This window comes from Musca vetustissima, unplaced genomic scaffold, assembly GCF_032173495.1.
Source record: "Musca vetustissima isolate MV318-11 ecotype Yass unplaced genomic scaffold, APGP_CSIRO_Mvet_v1 utg67558, whole genome shotgun sequence".
NCBI classification, from domain to species: domain Eukaryota; kingdom Metazoa; phylum Arthropoda; class Insecta; order Diptera; family Muscidae; genus Musca; species Musca vetustissima.
In genome coordinates, this window is record NW_026887235.1 from 42,817 (window position 1) to 61,467 (window position 18,651).

At 31.8% G+C, this 18,651-nt stretch overlaps 4 protein-coding genes across 4 annotated transcripts; 2 read left to right on the forward strand and 2 right to left on the reverse strand.

Moving 5' to 3' along the window:
- Positions 1-1,630: 1,630 nt before the first annotated feature.
- Positions 1,631-2,508, reverse strand: LOC133334814 (ryncolin-4-like). The gene is made up of 3 exons (XM_061543130.1): positions 2,491-2,508; positions 1,830-2,383; positions 1,631-1,754 (listed from the first exon to the last, which is right to left on the reverse strand). The coding sequence occupies exons 1-3, from the start codon at positions 2,506-2,508 to the stop codon at positions 1,631-1,633; spliced, it is 696 nt and encodes a 231-aa protein (XP_061399114.1).
- A 336-nt stretch (positions 2,509-2,844) lies between these two features.
- On the forward strand, positions 2,845-3,784 carry LOC133334815 (angiopoietin-related protein 6-like). The gene is made up of 4 exons (XM_061543131.1): positions 2,845-2,928; positions 3,088-3,176; positions 3,242-3,262; positions 3,334-3,784. The coding sequence occupies exons 1-4, from the start codon at positions 2,845-2,847 to the stop codon at positions 3,782-3,784; spliced, it is 645 nt and encodes a 214-aa protein (XP_061399115.1).
- Positions 3,785-5,771: 1,987 nt separating this feature from the next.
- LOC133334816 (uncharacterized) lies at positions 5,772-6,460 on the reverse strand. The gene is made up of 3 exons (XM_061543132.1): positions 6,382-6,460; positions 6,170-6,290; positions 5,772-5,944 (listed from the first exon to the last, which is right to left on the reverse strand). The coding sequence occupies exons 1-3, from the start codon at positions 6,458-6,460 to the stop codon at positions 5,785-5,787; spliced, it is 360 nt and encodes a 119-aa protein (XP_061399116.1). The 3' UTR covers positions 5,772-5,784.
- A 7,806-nt stretch (positions 6,461-14,266) lies between these two features.
- On the forward strand, positions 14,267-18,384 carry LOC133334812 (NADH dehydrogenase [ubiquinone] 1 alpha subcomplex subunit 10, mitochondrial-like). Its single transcript, XM_061543128.1, has 4 exons — positions 14,267-14,339; positions 14,628-15,326; positions 17,787-18,185; positions 18,254-18,384. Exons 2-4 carry the CDS (start codon positions 14,628-14,630, stop codon positions 18,350-18,352), a joined length of 1,197 nt encoding a protein of 398 aa, XP_061399112.1. The 5' UTR covers positions 14,267-14,339; the 3' UTR covers positions 18,353-18,384.
- The last annotated feature ends 267 nt before the right edge of the window (positions 18,385-18,651 follow it).

Below are 18,651 nucleotides of genomic sequence, written 5' to 3' on the forward strand. Positions count from 1 at the left end.
CTTGGGTCAAATAAGTGACCTATGCCGAATATCATAAAAGCGATCTATTCTTTGTTTACAATTTAACATGGACAAACAGACAGACGGACGGATGGTCGAACATGCATAAATCGACTTAGAAAGTGATTCTATGCATGTTCTCAAAAGGAACCATGTGTCTATCTCGTTTCCTTTGACCTATTACAAACATATGCCCAAAGGCATAATGCCCTGTACCACAGAGTGGTGAAGGGTATAAAAATTATTTTTAAGGGTCTACACCAAGGCGTCGATTTTTTTAAAAATTATTTTTATATACACGTCTAGGGGTGGATATTAAAAAAATAGGCGTGGATTTTTTTAAAATTCATTTTTCGGGTATATCTTTAGTCGTCGTTTTTTTTCAATTCATTTTTCGGATATATCTTTAGGCGTCGTTTTTTAGATTCATATTTCGGGTATGTCTTTAGGCGTCGATTATTTAAAAATTAATTAATCGGGTATATCTTTAGGGGTTGATTTTTATACCCTACACAACTATGTTGTCAGGGTATTATAGCTTTGTGCAGCCCCAACAGTTTGTAACGCCGCGAAATATTGGTCCTAGACCCACCATTAAGTATACCGATCGTCTTATCTAGACTAGCTGAGTCGATATAGACATGTATGCCTGTCCGTCCCTCCGTCCGTCTGTCCATTATAATTTGTAAACACGATACAGACCACAGTTATGGACCGATCTTAACGAAATTTTGCATGTAGGAAGGGTTTTGGCCCATGAAGACCCCTATTGTTTTTGGTAAAGATCGGTTAATAGTTAGGGGATGATATGGACCAAATATTTAATTTTTGTCGATTTTTCTGGTCGCTCTAAAGGCCGCAAATATGAACCGAATTTGGAGAACAGGATTGGGACAGAGAATATGCATGCCTGGTTTGATAAAGATCGGTCATTATTTAGCGGTTTAAATGGACCCTGACTTTTGTGTGAAAAATGACAAACTATGTATTCTATGGCGTATATATTTACTCCTGAAGGACATAGACCCAAGAAGTTGATAGTATATCCAAGAGGAGTGGTTGATACCAAATATGTTGTCGTATGTAGTCGGATGTAGTCGGATGTAAGAGTAACACTTAAATATTTACAGGTACTTACGTATTCAGATATTATTTACTAACCCATTACCACATTAGAGGGCGGAAATATAGCGCGGATCGCTTTGAAATTTTCCATGAGGATCCAGTTATGTTCAAGAACAACGCCTATATTTTTCGGTGATGATCAGATAATAATATTGGGATGAGGTGGACCGAAAATAGCATTTTTTGTGTTTTTCGGGTCGATCTATAGGTCACAATTGAAAGCCGAACATCATAACACAACCCACGGTGAAGGGAATCTGGACAAGTAATTAGAAGGGCTGTACTGAATATTAGAAATGTTTGTTGATCTCTAGTCGGTCAAGAGGGTGCAAATATAGCGAAATATTCATGCTCAGAATATATAACCACAGAAAGTTAGATTTTCGTGGAAGTTGTGTAGGGTGTCATATGGTCGGCCCCTGCTCCACTCACTGGTTTAAAATTAATATTATTTATTGAGTAATATTTTTAAGTGCTTATATTTATAATCATTTTTTTTTCTTCTTCAAAATATTTTCAAACGTATTTTCATTTCAGCATATTTCAGAGAATATTCAGATTTCCATTTCAGCCAACCCACACCCGGTTGTGTGAAATTATCCGAAGGTCTATAGACACCAGTTAGATGGCTAGACAAAAAGAAATGGCAATTATTTTCATCATCTTCCACACAAAATATGGAAAATATTTTCCACAAAAAATACCTTTCATAACACACGGCATACCACCATGCCCCCTTCCAGCGTGTGGCACAATTACTACCAGTATCATTCCATTGATCATATGTTGAGAAATTTCTGCCCTGATGTACGCGCAAAGCATCTCCAGCATCACCACTATATGCTCCGAGCAATTTAAGGCTGTAGAACTCCTTTTCACTGCCAATCTTAAAATAATCATAGAAGGCATAACGCATCTCATCATTCCAATCTTTGAGAATTATCAACAATTCCTGAGTTGAGTTATTGGTCAGCGCATGCAGCCTGTCGAGACCAATGAAAAATTCTCCATGTGCGGCATTGCCAAAACCCCTTTTGTATTCCGACCAGTTGCGATAAAAATTCTCCGAACCATCTTGACGCCGCAGAATGCTGATCCAGGCATTTTGTGGTGCTTTACTGGAATGTTCCAATGATTCGATACGATTTTCTAGATTTCCCAACTGCAGGCGTAGTTTTTCATTGTCTCTAGAAAGGGCATCAAGTTTTGAGAATAAGATTTTCCACACAGCAATCATATCCTCTTCATCGGGAGAAATCTGGAACAACAAATTTGAAAATATTTTTTCCAAAAAAATCGTTTTATATTTACCCCATAATGATCCACTTTAGTACCGTAGATCGTCGGAAACCCGACAAGAATTACCAACCAAAAATGTTTCATCTTCCGTGAGAGATAGCTAACGATTGACTGAATTTTATATTTTTTTTTTAAATTTTATAATTATTTATTAATAATGATAAGGGATTATAAACATATATACATACAAATATATTTAATAGTATTTTAAAGATCGATTTAATTGTTCATAACCTACAAATAGGTGTGGATTATAGAATCATATCACTGTTTTGACCTTTGGTCGTAACCCTGATAAGAAATTTAATTATTATTTTTTTTTGCAATCGGAAGAAAAAATCCAATATGGTTGCAGGCATTTGGAATTTCTGAATTTCAGTTCAAAACTTGTTGTGCAGCTTGAAACTAATCGTAAAAATAATGAAAATTATTTACCTCGTAATAGGGATACTATATTTTGTGGGACATGGTTTATGTCGAAAACAATCGGGGAATGAGGATTCGGTAAGTGGACATCATGAAAAAATATATAAAATCTTGGAAAAAAAAATAAAATTTTGAAAAAAAATGTTTCAAAAAAATTCAAAATAATTTAAAAAAATAAATTTTCAAAATCTAGAAATAAAATTTTCTATTTAAATTTAAATATTTTATTATCCTCAGGATCCCTTGGAATTGATTCAGGACAAGTTAGAACGCCTTTTGAAGAAAACAAAAGGTGTGCGGGATCATCTAGACATTTTGGAAAAGAAGTGGGTATATCTATTTTTAGAATCCAAATTTGTTCACTAATTTGTTGAAAATTTTCTTTTTTCAGAATTGATGAACTTGAGAAAAGGTTAGTTAATGGAAAAAGAAGAAGAGACAAAATTTGTGTGTGTGTTCTTTAACTCCCCCATTTCCTTTCAGATCAAATGCTCAACTAGCCCAAATGGCAGAACTGCAGTATGCCAATTGGACCACCATACAAAGACGTCAGGATGGTACGGAAGATTTCTATCGAAACTGGACTGAATATCGTATGGGATTCGGCACTTCCGAAAGGGGTGAATTCTTTATGGGGCTTGAAAAATTACACCAACTAACCTCGGAGAAGCCTCATGAGCTGCTGATAATTTTGAAAGATTGGGAAAATGATACCCGTTATGCCCATTACAATAATTTTCGAATTTCGGGAGAGGAGGGGAAATATGCCATTATCGAATTGGGTGATTATAGTGGCACGGCAGGTGATGGCATGGACTATTATATGGGTCAGAAATTCTCCACCTTCGATAGCGACAATGATGAAGATGATGAGACCAATTGTGCTGAACTTTATAAAAGTGCCTGGTGGTTTAAAACGTGTGCTCTAAGGTAGGGATTTTGGAAGATTTGGGGAGGAATTTTTTTGGTATTTTGAAATTTAAATAATTTTTTTCAATTTTTAGCGATTTAAATGGTCCCTATAAAGATGAAGACCATGATACTGAGGATGGTGTTACCTGGAAAGAATGGAAGGGTCTAAATTATTCGCTGAAATTTGTCGAAATGAAAATAAAAGCAAAATATTGAATTGGAAAATAAATTGAAAAAAAAATAAATAAATTTTTCAATGCCTAGACCAAGGCGTGTATATTTAAAAAATTCAAAGAATATCCTTAGGCTTGGATTTTTATACCCTTCACCACTCTGTGGTACAGGGTATTAGTCTTTGTGCATATGTTTGTAACCGGCAAAAGGAAACGAGATAGACACATGGTTCCTTTTGAGAATATGCATATAATCACTTTCTGAGACGATTTATGCATGTCCGTCAGTCCGTCCATCCGTCTGTCCGTCTGTAGATGTTAAATTGTGAACAAGGTACAGGTCGCATTTCTGATCCGATTTGGATTAAATTTGGCACAGCTCACTTATTTGGCCCAAGGACGAACCCTATTGAAATTCAAGAAAATCGGTTCAGATTTAGATATAGCTCCCATATATATGTTCGTCCGAAAGGTGCACCAAAGTCCCTATATATCCTTCGATTTGCCCGCAATTTAGCACAGCGTACTAAATTATGTCAAGAATGATGTGTGCAAAGTTTCGTGAAAATCGGTTCAGATTTAGATATAGCTCCCATATATATTTTCGTCCGATTTAATGTAAGTGGCGCACCGAAGTTCCTAAATATCTTTCGATTTGCACCAAATTCGGCTCACCGTAATGAATTGGGTCCAGAATGATGTGTGTTAAGTTTCCTGAAAATCGGTTCAGATTTAGATATAGCTCCCATATATAGTTTGGCCGATATTATGTAAATGGTGCACCAAAGTCCGTATATATCATTCGATTTCCACGAAATTTAGCATAACGTACTGAATTGAACCTAGACTGATGCCTGTCAAGTTTCATGAAAATCAGTCCAGGTTTAGATATAGCTCCCATATATAGTTTCGCCCGATTTTATGTAAATGGTGCACAAACGTCCTTATATGTCTTTCGATTTGCACGAAATTTATCAGAGCATACGGAATTAGGTCTAGAGTGATGTGTGTTAAAATTCCTGAAAATCGGTCCAGATTTAGATATAGCTCCCATATATAGTTTCGTCCGATTTTATGTAAATGGTGTACCAAAGTCCCTATATATCCTTGGATTTGCACGAAATTTGTAATAGCGTACTGAATTGAGTCTAGAATGATGTGTGCTGAGCTTCGTGAAAATCGGTTCAGATTTAGATATAGCTCCCATATATATTTTCGTCCGATTTAAGGTAAATGGTTAGCCAAAGCCCTATATATCTTTCGATTTCCACGAAATTTGGCATAGCGTACTGAATTGAGACTAGAATGATGTGTGCTGAGTTTCTTGAAAATCGGTTCAGATTTAGATATAGCTCCCATATATATTTTCGTCCGATTTAATGTAAATGTTGTACACAAGTCCCTATATATCTTTCGATTTGCTAGAAATTTTGTATAGCGTACTCAAATAAGTCTATAATGACGTGAGCGAAGTTTCGAGAAAATCGGTTCAGATTTATATATAGCTCCCATATATATTTTCGTCAGATTTTATGTAAATGTTGCACCAAAGTCCCGAAATTTGGCATAGCCTACAGAATTGAGTTAGAATGATGTGTGCCAAGTTTCGAGAAAATCGGGTCAGGTTTATATATAGCTCCCATATATATTTTCGTCCGATCTAGGTAAATGGTTAACCAAAGTCCCTATATATCTTTCGATTTCCACGAAATTTGGCATAGTGTACTGAATTGAGTGTAGAATGATGTGTTTTTAGTTTCGTGAAAATAGATTCAGATTTATATATAGCTCCCATATATATTTATTTATAATTTATTTTAATTTTTATATTCCAAATTATTTTTATTGTTTAAGCATATACCCCCGTCTCCAAAGGGTGCACCTCACGATTAACTACCTCACCATTTGGCATGGTACACAGGAAATTCATACGGCAACAATCCGGATAGGGTTTGTGTAAATTCATCGGATCCAAAATACGACAATCACGCATATTATAATGGCCACAGCTGGAATGAGACAAAATATTTTTACAAATTTTGATTTTTTTTTTTTTTTTGAATACTAAATTTTTGATTATTTTTTTAATTTTTGATGTTTTTTTATTTTGTAAAATAAATGTTTTGAAAGATTTTTTTTTAATTTTTCTTTTTTAATTTTTTTTAATTTTTTTGTTTTAATTTTCTTTTTTTTTTTGAAAAATTTTTTCTTTCGAAAATACCCTGCTGCCTTACCCTTGCACCAATATCGAACCATCTTCATTACAGCGTAAATTTTGGCATGAGTTCATCATGTTATTATCACCGCGCTTTAGCATTACACCATGATACATACAAACGCCAGGCATATTTTGTTCTAGAGAGAGAGGGGGGAGAGAAGAGAAAAAAATTATGTGAAAGATTTCTCCTTCAGGTCCTCCAAAAAAATTTTTCTTTTCACAACTTACTGGGTGGTATTAAAAAACTATAACCCTGGCAGCTAACTGCCAAGGCAAGAATTACTGCTAGAAATCCAAAAACCTTCATTTTGATGAAATTAAAAATTTTTCCCCAAAATTATTCCTCAAATATCGGCAATGTACTGAATACCTAGACAAATCTCCCAAGGTTTTTATACCATTAAAATAAATCAATATCAATATTCGTTTTATTAACATATATTTTCTTTGACGTTGTTATCTGTTTGGAATTTTTTTCTGTTCATAATATCATTGAACTTCGTTTGCGGCTGCTGCAAGAAAATATTTACATTTTGTTATTTTTTAGGACCAGTAAATAAATAAGAAAAAATATTTTTTCTCTTATGGGTGCAATGAAGTGTAAAGAAAATAATTTCATAAGTTATGATTCATATTTTTTGTTTAAAAAAAAAACAACAACAACAAAATTAAATAATTTACGTTTCCTCCTCAGAATAGTCTACGATCCGAAACCTGACCTAAGTCTCACAACAAAAACAACAAATTATCATTCAATACAACCAGAGTCTCACTTTGTCAACTTCCGTCACCTCAGCCCATTGTGTCAAAGGCAGTAGGGATGCTATAAGAACAAATCATTTTATTTGATGTTAAATACGCCTGAAAGTATGCTTTAATTTAAGAAAATTGTATACCTTCTAAATATATGTGGCTGACATTATGAATCTTACGGGGCATCTGCACCAGGGTTAGGGGATTTAACGTACGTCAATAATTTTTATACCCTTCACCACACTGTGGTACAGGGTATTATGTCTTTGTGCATATGTTTGTAACAGGCAAAAATAATCGAGATAGACCCATGGTTCCTTTTGAGAATATGCATAGAATCACTTTCTGAGTCGATTTATGCATGTCCGTCTGTCCGTCCGTCTGTCCGTCCGTCCGTCTGTCCGTCCGTCCGTCCATGTATTTTTGTTAACAAAGTACAGGTCGCATTTATGATCCGATTTGGATGAAATTTGGCACAGGTCACTTAATTGGCCCAAGGACGAACCCTATTGAAATTGGAGAAAATCGGTCCACGTTTAGGCATAGCTCCCATATAAGGGTACCCCAAAATTTTCGGTATTTTGAGGTTCTTGAGCGCGTTTTTTAACTGAATTCGCTGAAATTTGGTACTTTGAGTTCTTATTGGGTAGCAAATCTCTCTACCAAAAATTATAAATAAAGGTCCATTTTTTCGGATAGCCCCCATATAAGATTACCCCCAATTTTCGGTATTTTGGGGGTTTTGATCGCATTTTCCGACCGAATTCGCTGAAATTTGGTACTTTGTGTTCTTATTGGGTAGCAAATCTCCCTACCAAAAACTATAAATAACGGTCCATTTTTCCGCATAGCCCCCATATAAGGGTACCCCCAAATTTTCGGTATTTTGAGGTTCTTGAGCGCGTTTTTTAACTGAATTCGCTGAAATGTTGTACATTGAGTTCTTATTGGGTAGCAAATCTCCCTACCAAAAATTATAAATAAAGGTCCATTTTTTCGGATAGCCCCCATATAAGATTACCCCCAATTTTCGGTATTTTGGGGGTTTTGATCGCATTTTTCGACCGAATTCACTGAAATTTGGTACTTTGTGTTCTTATTGGGTAGCAAATCTCCCTACCAAACATTATAAATAAAGGTCCATTTTTTCGGAAAGCCCCCATATTAGGGCACCCCCAATTTTCGGTATTTTCGGGTTTTTGGGCTCGTTTTATAACTAAATTCGCTGAAATTTTGTACATTGGGTTCTTATTGGGTACCAAATTACTCCACTAAAAATTATAAATATAGGTCCAGTTTTTCTGGTAGTACACATATAACGGTACCCCAAAATTTTTGGTATTTTGGGGGTTCTGATCGGATTTTTCGACCAAATTGACTGTAATTTAGTACGTCGAGTTCTTATTAGGTAGCACATCTCTCCACTATAAATTATAAATATTGGTCAATTTTTTCTGGTAGCCCCCAGGTTTTGAGGTTCTTGAACCAAATTCTTTTTTCTGGTACAGGGTATTATGTTTTTGTGCATATGTTTGTAACATGCAAAAATAATCGAGATAGACCCATGGCTCCTTTTGAGAATATGCATAGAATCACTTTTTGAGTCGATTTAAGCACGAAATTTGGCACAGCGTAGCAAATTAGGTCTAGAATGATGTGTGTAAAGTTGCCTGAAAATCGGTTCAGATTTATATATAGCTCCCACATATACTTTCGTCAGATTTAATGTAAATGGTGCATCAAAGTCCCTATATATCTTTCGATTTGCACGAAATTTGGCACAGCGTAACAAATTAGTTCTAGAATGATGTGTGTTAAGTTTCCTGAAATCGGTTCAGATTTAGATATAGCTTCTATATCTGACCAAATGAACAATTTAGTATCGGTTGCAGAATGACGTGTTTATGGTTCCAATTTCATTTTACTGGTCCTTTAAAAATGCGACTTCTGTTAGGATTCATCTGTTGAATATACTCAAAGTGATGAAGGGTATCATATAGTCGGCCCCGTCCGACTTTACTACTTTCCTTACTGGTTCCAATAATATTTGTTCTTTTTTCAATCATTTTCCTTTTCAGCACTTTCTATGATTTTTCTAATAAGAACTGTATTTTTATTCCAATAAAATTCCTTTACAATAGCCGCAAAGGGAGTTGACAATGGTTCTCTCTTATTTCTCTCTTGGTATGCCAAATTGTTTCTCAATAAAAAATAATGTTTTATGCCAATTTTTTAATAATTTTGTAGTATCAGGGGAAGGATAGCAATTATAGATTATTATTTTTTTTTTTAAATTTCATAATAAATATTCGTATTTTCCTAATATTTCGATGCTTTCTTTATAACAGGCACAAAGAGAGCCAACGCAAAGCAATGGGAATAAAGATTTTTTTCTCTATTAAAAAAAATAATAGTTAAATCGATTTTATTAGAAATTTATAAGCAAAAAGGATGAGTAATCGAATATACTTTATGATTTCTATCAAATTTTATTAAAATCCTTGTTAATTTCTAAAGATATTTTAATTTAAAGCGAGGCACACAGTGTCAAAATTGACTCTCTTAACTCTTTCCCGCCAAATAAACTATTTTCTAATTAAAAACACAAATTTAGGCTTTAATATTACAAAAATAATAACAAAGGGGGAAGAGGGTAAAATATACTGTATAATATTATTAAAAATCTATTATAATTATTGTCATTTCATAATAATATTTTAATTTAAAATTGACACAAAGGATCGATATTGGCTCTCTTATCTCTTTCCCGCCAAACAAAAAATGTTCTAAATAAAAACATCTTCCTTGACAATAATTTTAAAAATTTAATAACAAAAGGTGTTGATAAACAAATAAACTACATAATTTATTTATTATTCTATTGATTGTATTGTTAAGTTTTAATAATATTTTAATTTAAAGCAGCCAGCTGGGGTCTATATCACTCTATCTTACTTCCCTTTTGACAGGCAAATATTTTCTCAACTCAAGCACATTTTTGGCTATAATATTATAATTTTAATAATAAAGAGGATAGAGGAACGCATATTTTGCATAATTTTACTAATATTTAATTGTATTTATTGTTATTTTTTAATAATATTTTAATTTAAAGTAGCCAGCCGGTGTCTATATTACTCTCTCTCTCTCTCTCTCTTACGTCTCTTTGACAGGCAAATCGTTTCTTAATACAAAACACATTCTTTGGCTATTATATTAACATTTTAATAACAAAGAAGATAGAAGAACAAATATATTCCAAAATTTTACTAATATTCAATTACAGTTATTGTTATTTTATCATAAAATTATAATTTAAAGCAGCCAGCCGGTGTCTATATTACTGTCTCTTAATTCTCTTTTGTCGGGCAAATATTTTCTTAATAGAAAACACATTCCTTTTCTATTATATTAAAATTTTAATATCAAAATGGATAGAGGAAGAAATATATTTCACTATTTTGCTATTATTTTACTATATTTATTGTTAATTTTTAATAATATTGTAATTTAAAACAGACCCACGGTGGCAACATTGACTCTCTTATCTCTTTAATGGAAAACAAAATATTTTCTAAATAAAAACACAATTTTAGGCTTTAATATTAAAAAATTAAATACTATTCTATTATATTTATTGCTAATTTTTAACAATATTTTAATTTAAAGGAGCCAGCCGGCGTCTATATCGACTCTCTCTTACATCTCTTCCAGCAGGCAAATATTTTCTAAATAAAAAACACGGTTTTTGGCTATTATATTAAAAATTAAATATTAAAAGGGAAAGAGGAACAAATATTTTGCATAATTTCGTTACCATTTTATTATATTTATTGTTATTTTTAGTAATATTGTAATTTAAAGCAGACCAACAGTGGCTCTCGTATCTCTTTTCAGCCAAACAAAAAATGTTTCTAAATAAAAACAATATAATAATCAATTTTAGGTTAAAATATTAAAAATTATATACCAAGGAGGGCAGAAGGTAAGAAACTGCATAATTTTGCTAATATTCAATTATATTTATTATTAATTTTTAATAACATTTCAATTTAAAACAAGCAAGCCGGAGTCTATATTGACTCTCTTACTTCTCTTACAGTAGGCAATTATTTTTCTAATAAAAACACATTTTTTGACAATTATATTAAAAATTAATAACAAATTGAATAGAAGAACTACTATATTGTACAATGTTGTGACTATTCTATTATATTTTTTATTTTTACTTTTTATAATATTTTAATTTAAAGCATTCTACCAGTGGAGGCGTTGACTCTCTTACTTCTCTTCCGGCAGGCAATTATTTTCTAAAAAAGAACACATTTTTAGGTTATAAAATAAATAAGGGAACGTTTATAATTTTTATTTTTATTATTAAAGAATATTTTAATTTTAAAAAGTTGACATTGACTCTCTTATCTCTTTCCCACCAAATAAAGATTTTCTAAAGTATAATACAATTTTTGGCAATAATTTCAAAAAATTTATATAAGTGAATGTAATATTGTTCATTGTTGTTATAAATTGTTTTTAATAACTTCTATTATTTATTATAATATTTTAATATAAAACCGCCACAGGCATCGACCTTAACTCTGTGAGCTTCCGACAGGGAAATATATTTCTAAATAAAAATACAATTTTGGCTTATAATATTAAAAATTATATATCAAAAGGGATAGAGAATTTTCTATTCTTCATTATTTTTACGTCATTTTATTATAATACTTGATATTTCAAAAGAATATCTTTAACTTAAGACAGACAGTGCATTGCCTCTTTATGTCTTTCCCTATAAATAAATATTTTCTACAGTAAAATACAATTTTTAACAATAATTTCAATAAGCTTATATAAGAGACGAAAATGAATGTAATATTCTTCATTATTTTTATTAATTTTTTAATAATTTTTATTATTTCTTAATAATATTTTAATTTATAACAGCCACACAATGTCAATAGCGGCTTTCTTTATCTATTCCGACAGGAAAATATATTTCTAAATAAAAATACAATTTTGGCTGATAATATTAAAAATTATATATCAAGAGGGATAGTAAATTTTCTATTTGTCATTATTTTTATCAAATTTTATCATAATACTTGATATTTCAAAAGAATATCTTTAATTTAAAACAGCCAGGCAGAGTCGGCATTGCCTCTCTTATGTCTTTCCTGCCAAATAAATATGTTCTAATGTAAAATACAATTTTGACCATAATTCAATAATTTTATATCACAGACGAAAGTGAATCTAATATTCTTCATTATTATTATTAATTTATTTAATAATTGTTATTATTTGTGAATAATATTTTTTTTATTTACAACAGCCACAGCATATCAACAGCGACTCTTTTTATCTATTCCGACAGGAAACTATATTTTAAATAAAAATACAATTTTGGCTTATAATATTAAAATGTATACCTCAAAAAGGATAGTGAATTTCCTATTCTTCATTATTTTTAAGAAATTTCATTATAATACTTGATATTTCAAAAGAATATCTATCTTCATCTTTAATTTAAGACAGACAGTGCATTGCATCTTTATGTCTTTCCCGCCAAACAAATATGTTCTAAAGTAAAATACAACTTTTAACAATAATTCAATAATTGTATATCACAGACGAAAGTGAATCTAATATTCTTCATTATTATTATTTATTTATTTAATAATTGTTATTATTTCTTAATAATATTTTAATTTACAACAGCCACACAATGTCAATAAGGGCTCTCTTATCTCTGTTCCTGATGTTAAATATTTATTTAACTAAAAATACGGGGTTTTAACAAGTTTTTTAAGAAAAATTAGCAAAAAGGGATAGGGAATCAAATATACTACTTTATATCTCTTAAATTTTATAATAAGTAGTGTTATTTTTTATAAAATAATTTATTTTCTTTGCAAGCTACACAAAGAACTGAGAACTGACTTTGACTCTCTTTTCTTATTACCGCCTTGAAATAGTTTGTAAAAACTACAATTTTATCAAATTTTTTAAAGAATTTATTACCAAAGAATGAATAGGGATTAATATTAACTATTATTTTTATTGAAATTGTTACTCATTATTATTTTCAAATAATATTTCATTGTTTTATTTCTCTTCCTGCAGTTAAATATTTATTATACAAAAAATACAACTTTTGAACAACTATATTAAAAAAGTATTTGCTATGGTGGTAGGAAATCAAATATACTGTTTTATTTCTATTCAAATTTATAGTAAATACTGTTATTTTTTAATTATTTATTTTTTAATTTATTTGCAAACGGAACTAAGAGAAAATGCATTGTTTTTCAATGGTAACTCAAACGTTTTCTCTATTAAAACTAATTTTTTAACCTGTATATTAGAAGATTTATGAACGAAATATTTTTTTAACATTATATTCAACAATTATTTATAACATTTTATTAAAAAAATACTAAAAATAACATTTATTTCTTATTTTAATAAGCAACAGAGAAACAAAGAGTTTCTATGACAAATGCAATCTTGAGCAAATATTATTTTCTCAATATAAAAAATATAATTTTTATCATATTTTATAAAGAACCTAATATCAAAGAGTGAAAAAGACCATATAATCCTTATAATTTTAATAATACTTTTCATAATTTGCTTTATTTTTATTAAAAATAATTAAATTAATAGACCCTAAAGAGAGCAAATGGTAACTCAAATGTTTTTTCAATTAAAACATTGTCTGAATAAATTTTAATCAAAAATTATTAACAAATAATAAGAAAGGGGATGTTCTCTACAATCATTTTTTATAAAGTTTTATTAATAAAATTCAAAAAAATAACATTTATTTCTTATTTTAATAAACAACAGAGAATAAGGCAATCATAAACAAATATATTCTCAATTTACAATATAAAGTTTTTATAACACTTTATTAATATTTTATTATCAAACATTAAAATTTGGGCTATATTCTATACTATTTTAATAAAATTTTACTAATATTTGCCTAATTTTTTAAAAATAATTAAATTCAAATGCCTGGAAGAGAGCCAATGCCAAGCCAAATGTTTTCTCTGTGAAAAATACAATTTAAATCTGATTTTATTAGAAATTTATAAACGAAAAAGATTCTGTATTTCTGTATTTAATAAATTTTTATTATATTTTATTAATAAAATATACAATTTTCCTTTTATTACTTATTTTTTCAATAAACAACAAGAGTCTCATTGGCAAAGCATGGCAACTCTTTCTCTTTCGCTGTCTCCCATTAACATCAGCCAACAACCATGCTACTCTTTGCATACAACCCTGTTGACTGTGTGCCATTGACAACAGCTGACACACTGCTAACAAAAACACCAACAACACTTTGACAACGGCGGCTGCTGTCAGTGGAATCGATATCTGTCATCCAAAATTGAAGAGCATTTTCCCTCAGAAAAGTGAGTTTAGGAAGATTTTTAACAAAATAAATTAAAAAATAAAAGTTAATACAATTATTGGTGGGATTAAGCATGAAAAAGACCACAACTAAACACAATTTGTTTTGATTGAAGCAAAATCATTGCCCTAACATTTGATTTGCACTGGAGTAAGCAGGGCTGCAAGTGTGTGATGTAACAGCCTGTGCTTGGGAATATTTATTGCAAATATAAAAATGAGGATAAATTATATTTGATAATAAACAATAACAACAATTTTTAATAAATTTTTATTGTTTTGTCTTACAGATGACTGCCGTTTTCAGAGTAGGCCTGATACGCCTTTGCTCACGCAATGCTCCCGCCCTGCCGGCTGCCGTGACCCAGCAACGTTTCATTTCGGGCAAAACAATGCGCGGTGGTCCCCGTGTTGTCCAACACAAACCCTATCCCTACAAGGAAAAAGAATATGGCGTATTCCAGGCCATGCTCGACAAGACCACAAAACGTTTGAATGAAAATTCCAAAATCATTTGTGTTGAAGGTCCCATTGCAGCGGGTAAAAGTAAATTTGCCAAAGAGCTAGCCGATGAATTGGAAATGCTCTATGTGCCCGAAGCCAATATGGATATGTTCTACATTAATTCATATGGTTATGATTTACGTCAGTTGGATCCTCAATTGCCCGAATCATGCCGTTCCTTTGATTTGGTTAATTTCTGCAAGGAACCCAATCATCGCCTAACACCAACTTTCCAAATTCTAATGTATCAATTGCGTTTTGAACAATATGTTGATGCATTGGCACATTTGTTGTCGACCGGCCAGGGTGTGGTATTGGATCGCAGTTGTTATTCCGATTTTGTATTCTTGGAGACAATGTACAAACATGGTTATGTCTCGAAGGGTGCTCGTTCGGTATACTATGAATTGAGAGGTAATACCATTACGGAGCTATTGAAACCTCATTTGGTTATCTATTTGGATTTGCCCGTGGATGCTGTTAAGGTGAGTAAATTGTAATAGAAAATTCAACTATAAATGTTAAAAGGAAATAATTTTTTGTTGTTATAGAGTAGATATCTTGGGCGAAATTCTAAGGGGAATGAAAAAAGTAATTGATAGGAAATAGTAAAATCAAAAATTACAGTCGAAATCGTCATCGAAATGGCATAGTTTATAACGGCATATCGATTGTCACGACAGCCGAGCTGTAACCCAAATCCCGCAAAACTTTTTCCGATTTTCGGATTTAGACCCCATGTACTGATACTACTTGATTTGAACAATTTGCCATTTTTTTCGCAATTAGCTGGTTCTTTATGGATAGAAAAGCACCTTTTTATAATTTTCGGAAATTAGTTCACATTTTACCATAAGTTCTACATTAGCGTAACATATGAATTAAGGTGTTTGAACTAATTTTTCATCCGATGTGGCTATTATTGGGTATTGGAGGTTCTTAGGGTATACAAAAGCTCTATGCAAAAAATTGTCAATATCGGTAAAGGCTTTGCAATATCTCCCATTAGCCCCTTTCGTCGGATCAGAATATTATTCTGAATTTGTCAACCAATTTGTCGATAATTTAATATCAGAGGTCCTCAGAGGGTATAAAACATTTTTACCATAAATTATGACATTAGGTCCATGATTTGCCATAGCTTCCATATAACCTTACCACATAAATCGAGGGGGCTTGACCACATTTTTCATCCGATCGAGCTAAAATTTAGTATTAGGGGTTCTCCACGCCTGGTAAACTTCTTATAATAAATTTTCAACATTGGTGGTCCCCTAGACATAGGTCCCACATAGCAGTTCCACATAAATTGAGGGTTTTGACTAAAAATTTCAAGCGATGTGGCTACAATTTGGTGTAATGGATTCTCAGGTCGTAGAAAACCTCTATGCGAAAAGTTATAAAAATCGATGCAGATTTTGGCATAGCCATCCCATAGCGGTACCAACTTTTTTCATGATTTTGAACACATTTTTCAATCCATTTGGCTGTAAATTGGTATTGAGGATACACAGGTCGTACAGAACCTCTATGCAAAAAATTATAAAAATCGATGCAGATTTTGGCATAGCCCACTCATAGCGATACCAACTTATTTGAGAATTTTTACCACATTTTCCATCGATTTGGCTACAATTTAGTATAAAAGTTTCTCATGCAAAAAATTATAAAAATCGATGCAGATTTTGGCATAGCCCACTCATAGCGATACCAACTTATTTGATAAATTTGACCACACTTTTTAATCGATTTGGCTACAATTTAGTATAAAAATTTCTCAGGTCGTAAAAAACCTCTATGCGAAAAATTATAAAATTCGGTGCAGATTTTGGCATAGCCCTCCCATAGCGGTACCAACCTATTTGATGGTTTTGACCGCACTTTTTCAATCGATTTAGCTGTAATTTAATATAAAGTGTCCTCAGGGTATATACAATATCTGTGCAAAAAATTTTCAAAATCGTTGCAGATTATGACATAGGCCCCATATAGATCTACTTTCATATTACAGAATTTTGGATAAAAATTGTAAACGTTTTGTCGGTAATTTAGTATAATGGGTTCTAAGGGTATATGAAAGCTACCTGCAAAAAATTATTAATATCGCTGCAGATTTTGGTATAGGCCCCAGAAGGAAGTACCGCCTTATTTGCGGATTTTGGTTAAAAATTACAACCGATTTGGCCCGAATTAATTTTTAAGGGCTCCCCAAAGTATAGAAAAGCTCTTTGGAAAAAAAATTATCAATATCGCTACAGATTTTGGTATATATCCCATATAGCGGTACCTACTTATTTTCTGATTATGGTTCGAAATTCCTACCGATTTGGCTGTAATTAAGTTTTTAGGGATCTCAACGAATACAAAAACCCATTGCAAGGGATACAAAAGGCCTTTGTCTGCGGAACCACCTTATTTGCGGACTTTGGTTAAAAATACCAGCAGACATGGTTGTAAATACGTTTTTAGGGTTCTCAAGGTATATGAAAGCTCTTTCCAAAAAAAATGACAAAATGTGTGCAGTGTTTTGTATATAGGTCCCTTATAGCGAAATCACCTTATTTGGGGATTTTGGTTACAAATTCCCACCGATTTGGCTATAATTACGTTTTAAGGGTTCTGGAGGTATAGAAAAGCTCTTTACAAAAAATTGACAATATCGGTGCAGGTTTTGTGTATAGGTCTCTTATAGAAGAACCATATTATTTACGGATTTTGGTTAAAAATTACAACCGATTTGGTTCTAATTAAGTCTTTATGGTTCTCAAGGTATATAAAAGCTCTTTCCAAATAATTGAAAAACATCGGTGCAGGTTTTTGCATAGGTTGTATATAAATGTATATCCGAAACATTAGAAATTCGATAAAAATGCACCTCTAATTTTTTATATTTATTTCAAATATTTTAATTAACCATTTTTTGTTTCCTTTCTATTTTTTCATAGCAACGCATCAAGGCCCGCAACAACGACTACGAAGTTAAATCGCCCGTCTTCACCGATGCCTATTTGCGCGACATGGAGAACATCTACAAACAACAATACCTCAAGGATATTGCCACTCATGCTGAGCTCTTGATTTACGATTGGACAGCCGGTGGCGAAACTGAAGTTGTTGTTGAAGATATCGAACGTATCGATTTCGAGAATTTCGATTTCGATCCAGCCGAAAAGAAAATGAAAGATTGGCGTTTCCACAATGAATCGGAATGGGGTGAGGCCCGTATCCAATATACATCGGGTAAACCCGATTTGATGAACTACTTTAATGTGCCACGTTTCGATGTACCCGAGTTGTTGCGTGATCCCGACAGTGGCAAGAAATGGCGTGATATTTGGTTTAATGTGAGTGGGAGAATAGGTTTTACAAAAGTGGAGATTTAATTTTTTCTTTGTTTCTTTTTTTTTCTTAGGCCCCTGGCATGAAATATCGTCCCGGCTACAATGAGGATATGGGCGATACTGGTCTATTGTCCAAAGCGAAATTAAATATTGCCGACAACAAAATTTAATTTGTATATTTTGTCTTTTATTAATTTTTAGTGGAAATTATTTGAATTGAAAGTTTATTGTGTAAAGGAAAGATCTAATCTTCATGATGGGCCTTCGGAATGGCTAAAATAAATATGAAAGAAGAAAAAAAAAACACCAACAATCAAAATTATTGGAATTAATGATTATTTTGATCGTGACAAACAAACAACAAGGCGGAGATTTAAAAAAATCGTAGGAATTAGATTTTTTTTAAATTATTTTTTCAATATCCAAACCAAGGCATTAATTTTTTAAAGTTTTTTTTTTATTTTCGATA

Coding starts and splice junctions, on each gene's coding strand:
- LOC133334814 (XM_061543130.1), bottom strand. Junction 1,755..1,829: donor TATGCCGTGTGTTATGAAAG/GTATTTTTTGTG, acceptor CTTTTTGTCTAG/CCATCTAACTGGTGTCTATA.
- LOC133334815 (XM_061543131.1), top strand. CDS start 2,845: ATGAAAATTATTTACCTCGTAATAGGGATACTATATTTTGTGGGACAT. Junction 3,177..3,241: donor CTAGACATTTTGGAAAAGAA/GTGGGTATATCT, acceptor TTCTTTTTTCAG/AATTGATGAACTTGAGAAAA. Junction 3,263..3,333: donor ATTGATGAACTTGAGAAAAG/GTTAGTTAATGG, acceptor ATTTCCTTTCAG/ATCAAATGCTCAACTAGCCC.
- LOC133334816 (XM_061543132.1), bottom strand. CDS start 6,460: ATGAAGGTTTTTGGATTTCTAGCAGTAATTCTTGCCTTGGCAGTTAGC. Junction 6,291..6,381: donor TAGTTTTTTAATACCACCCA/GTAAGTTGTGAA, acceptor CTCTCTCTCTAG/AACAAAATATGCCTGGCGTT. Junction 5,945..6,169: donor GGTTCGATATTGGTGCAAGG/GTAAGGCAGCAG, acceptor GTCTCATTCCAG/CTGTGGCCATTATAATATGC.
- LOC133334812 (XM_061543128.1), top strand. CDS start 14,628: ATGACTGCCGTTTTCAGAGTAGGCCTGATACGCCTTTGCTCACGCAAT. Junction 15,327..17,786: donor TGCCCGTGGATGCTGTTAAG/GTGAGTAAATTG, acceptor ATTTTTTCATAG/CAACGCATCAAGGCCCGCAA. Junction 18,186..18,253: donor GGCGTGATATTTGGTTTAAT/GTGAGTGGGAGA, acceptor TTTTTTTCTTAG/GCCCCTGGCATGAAATATCG.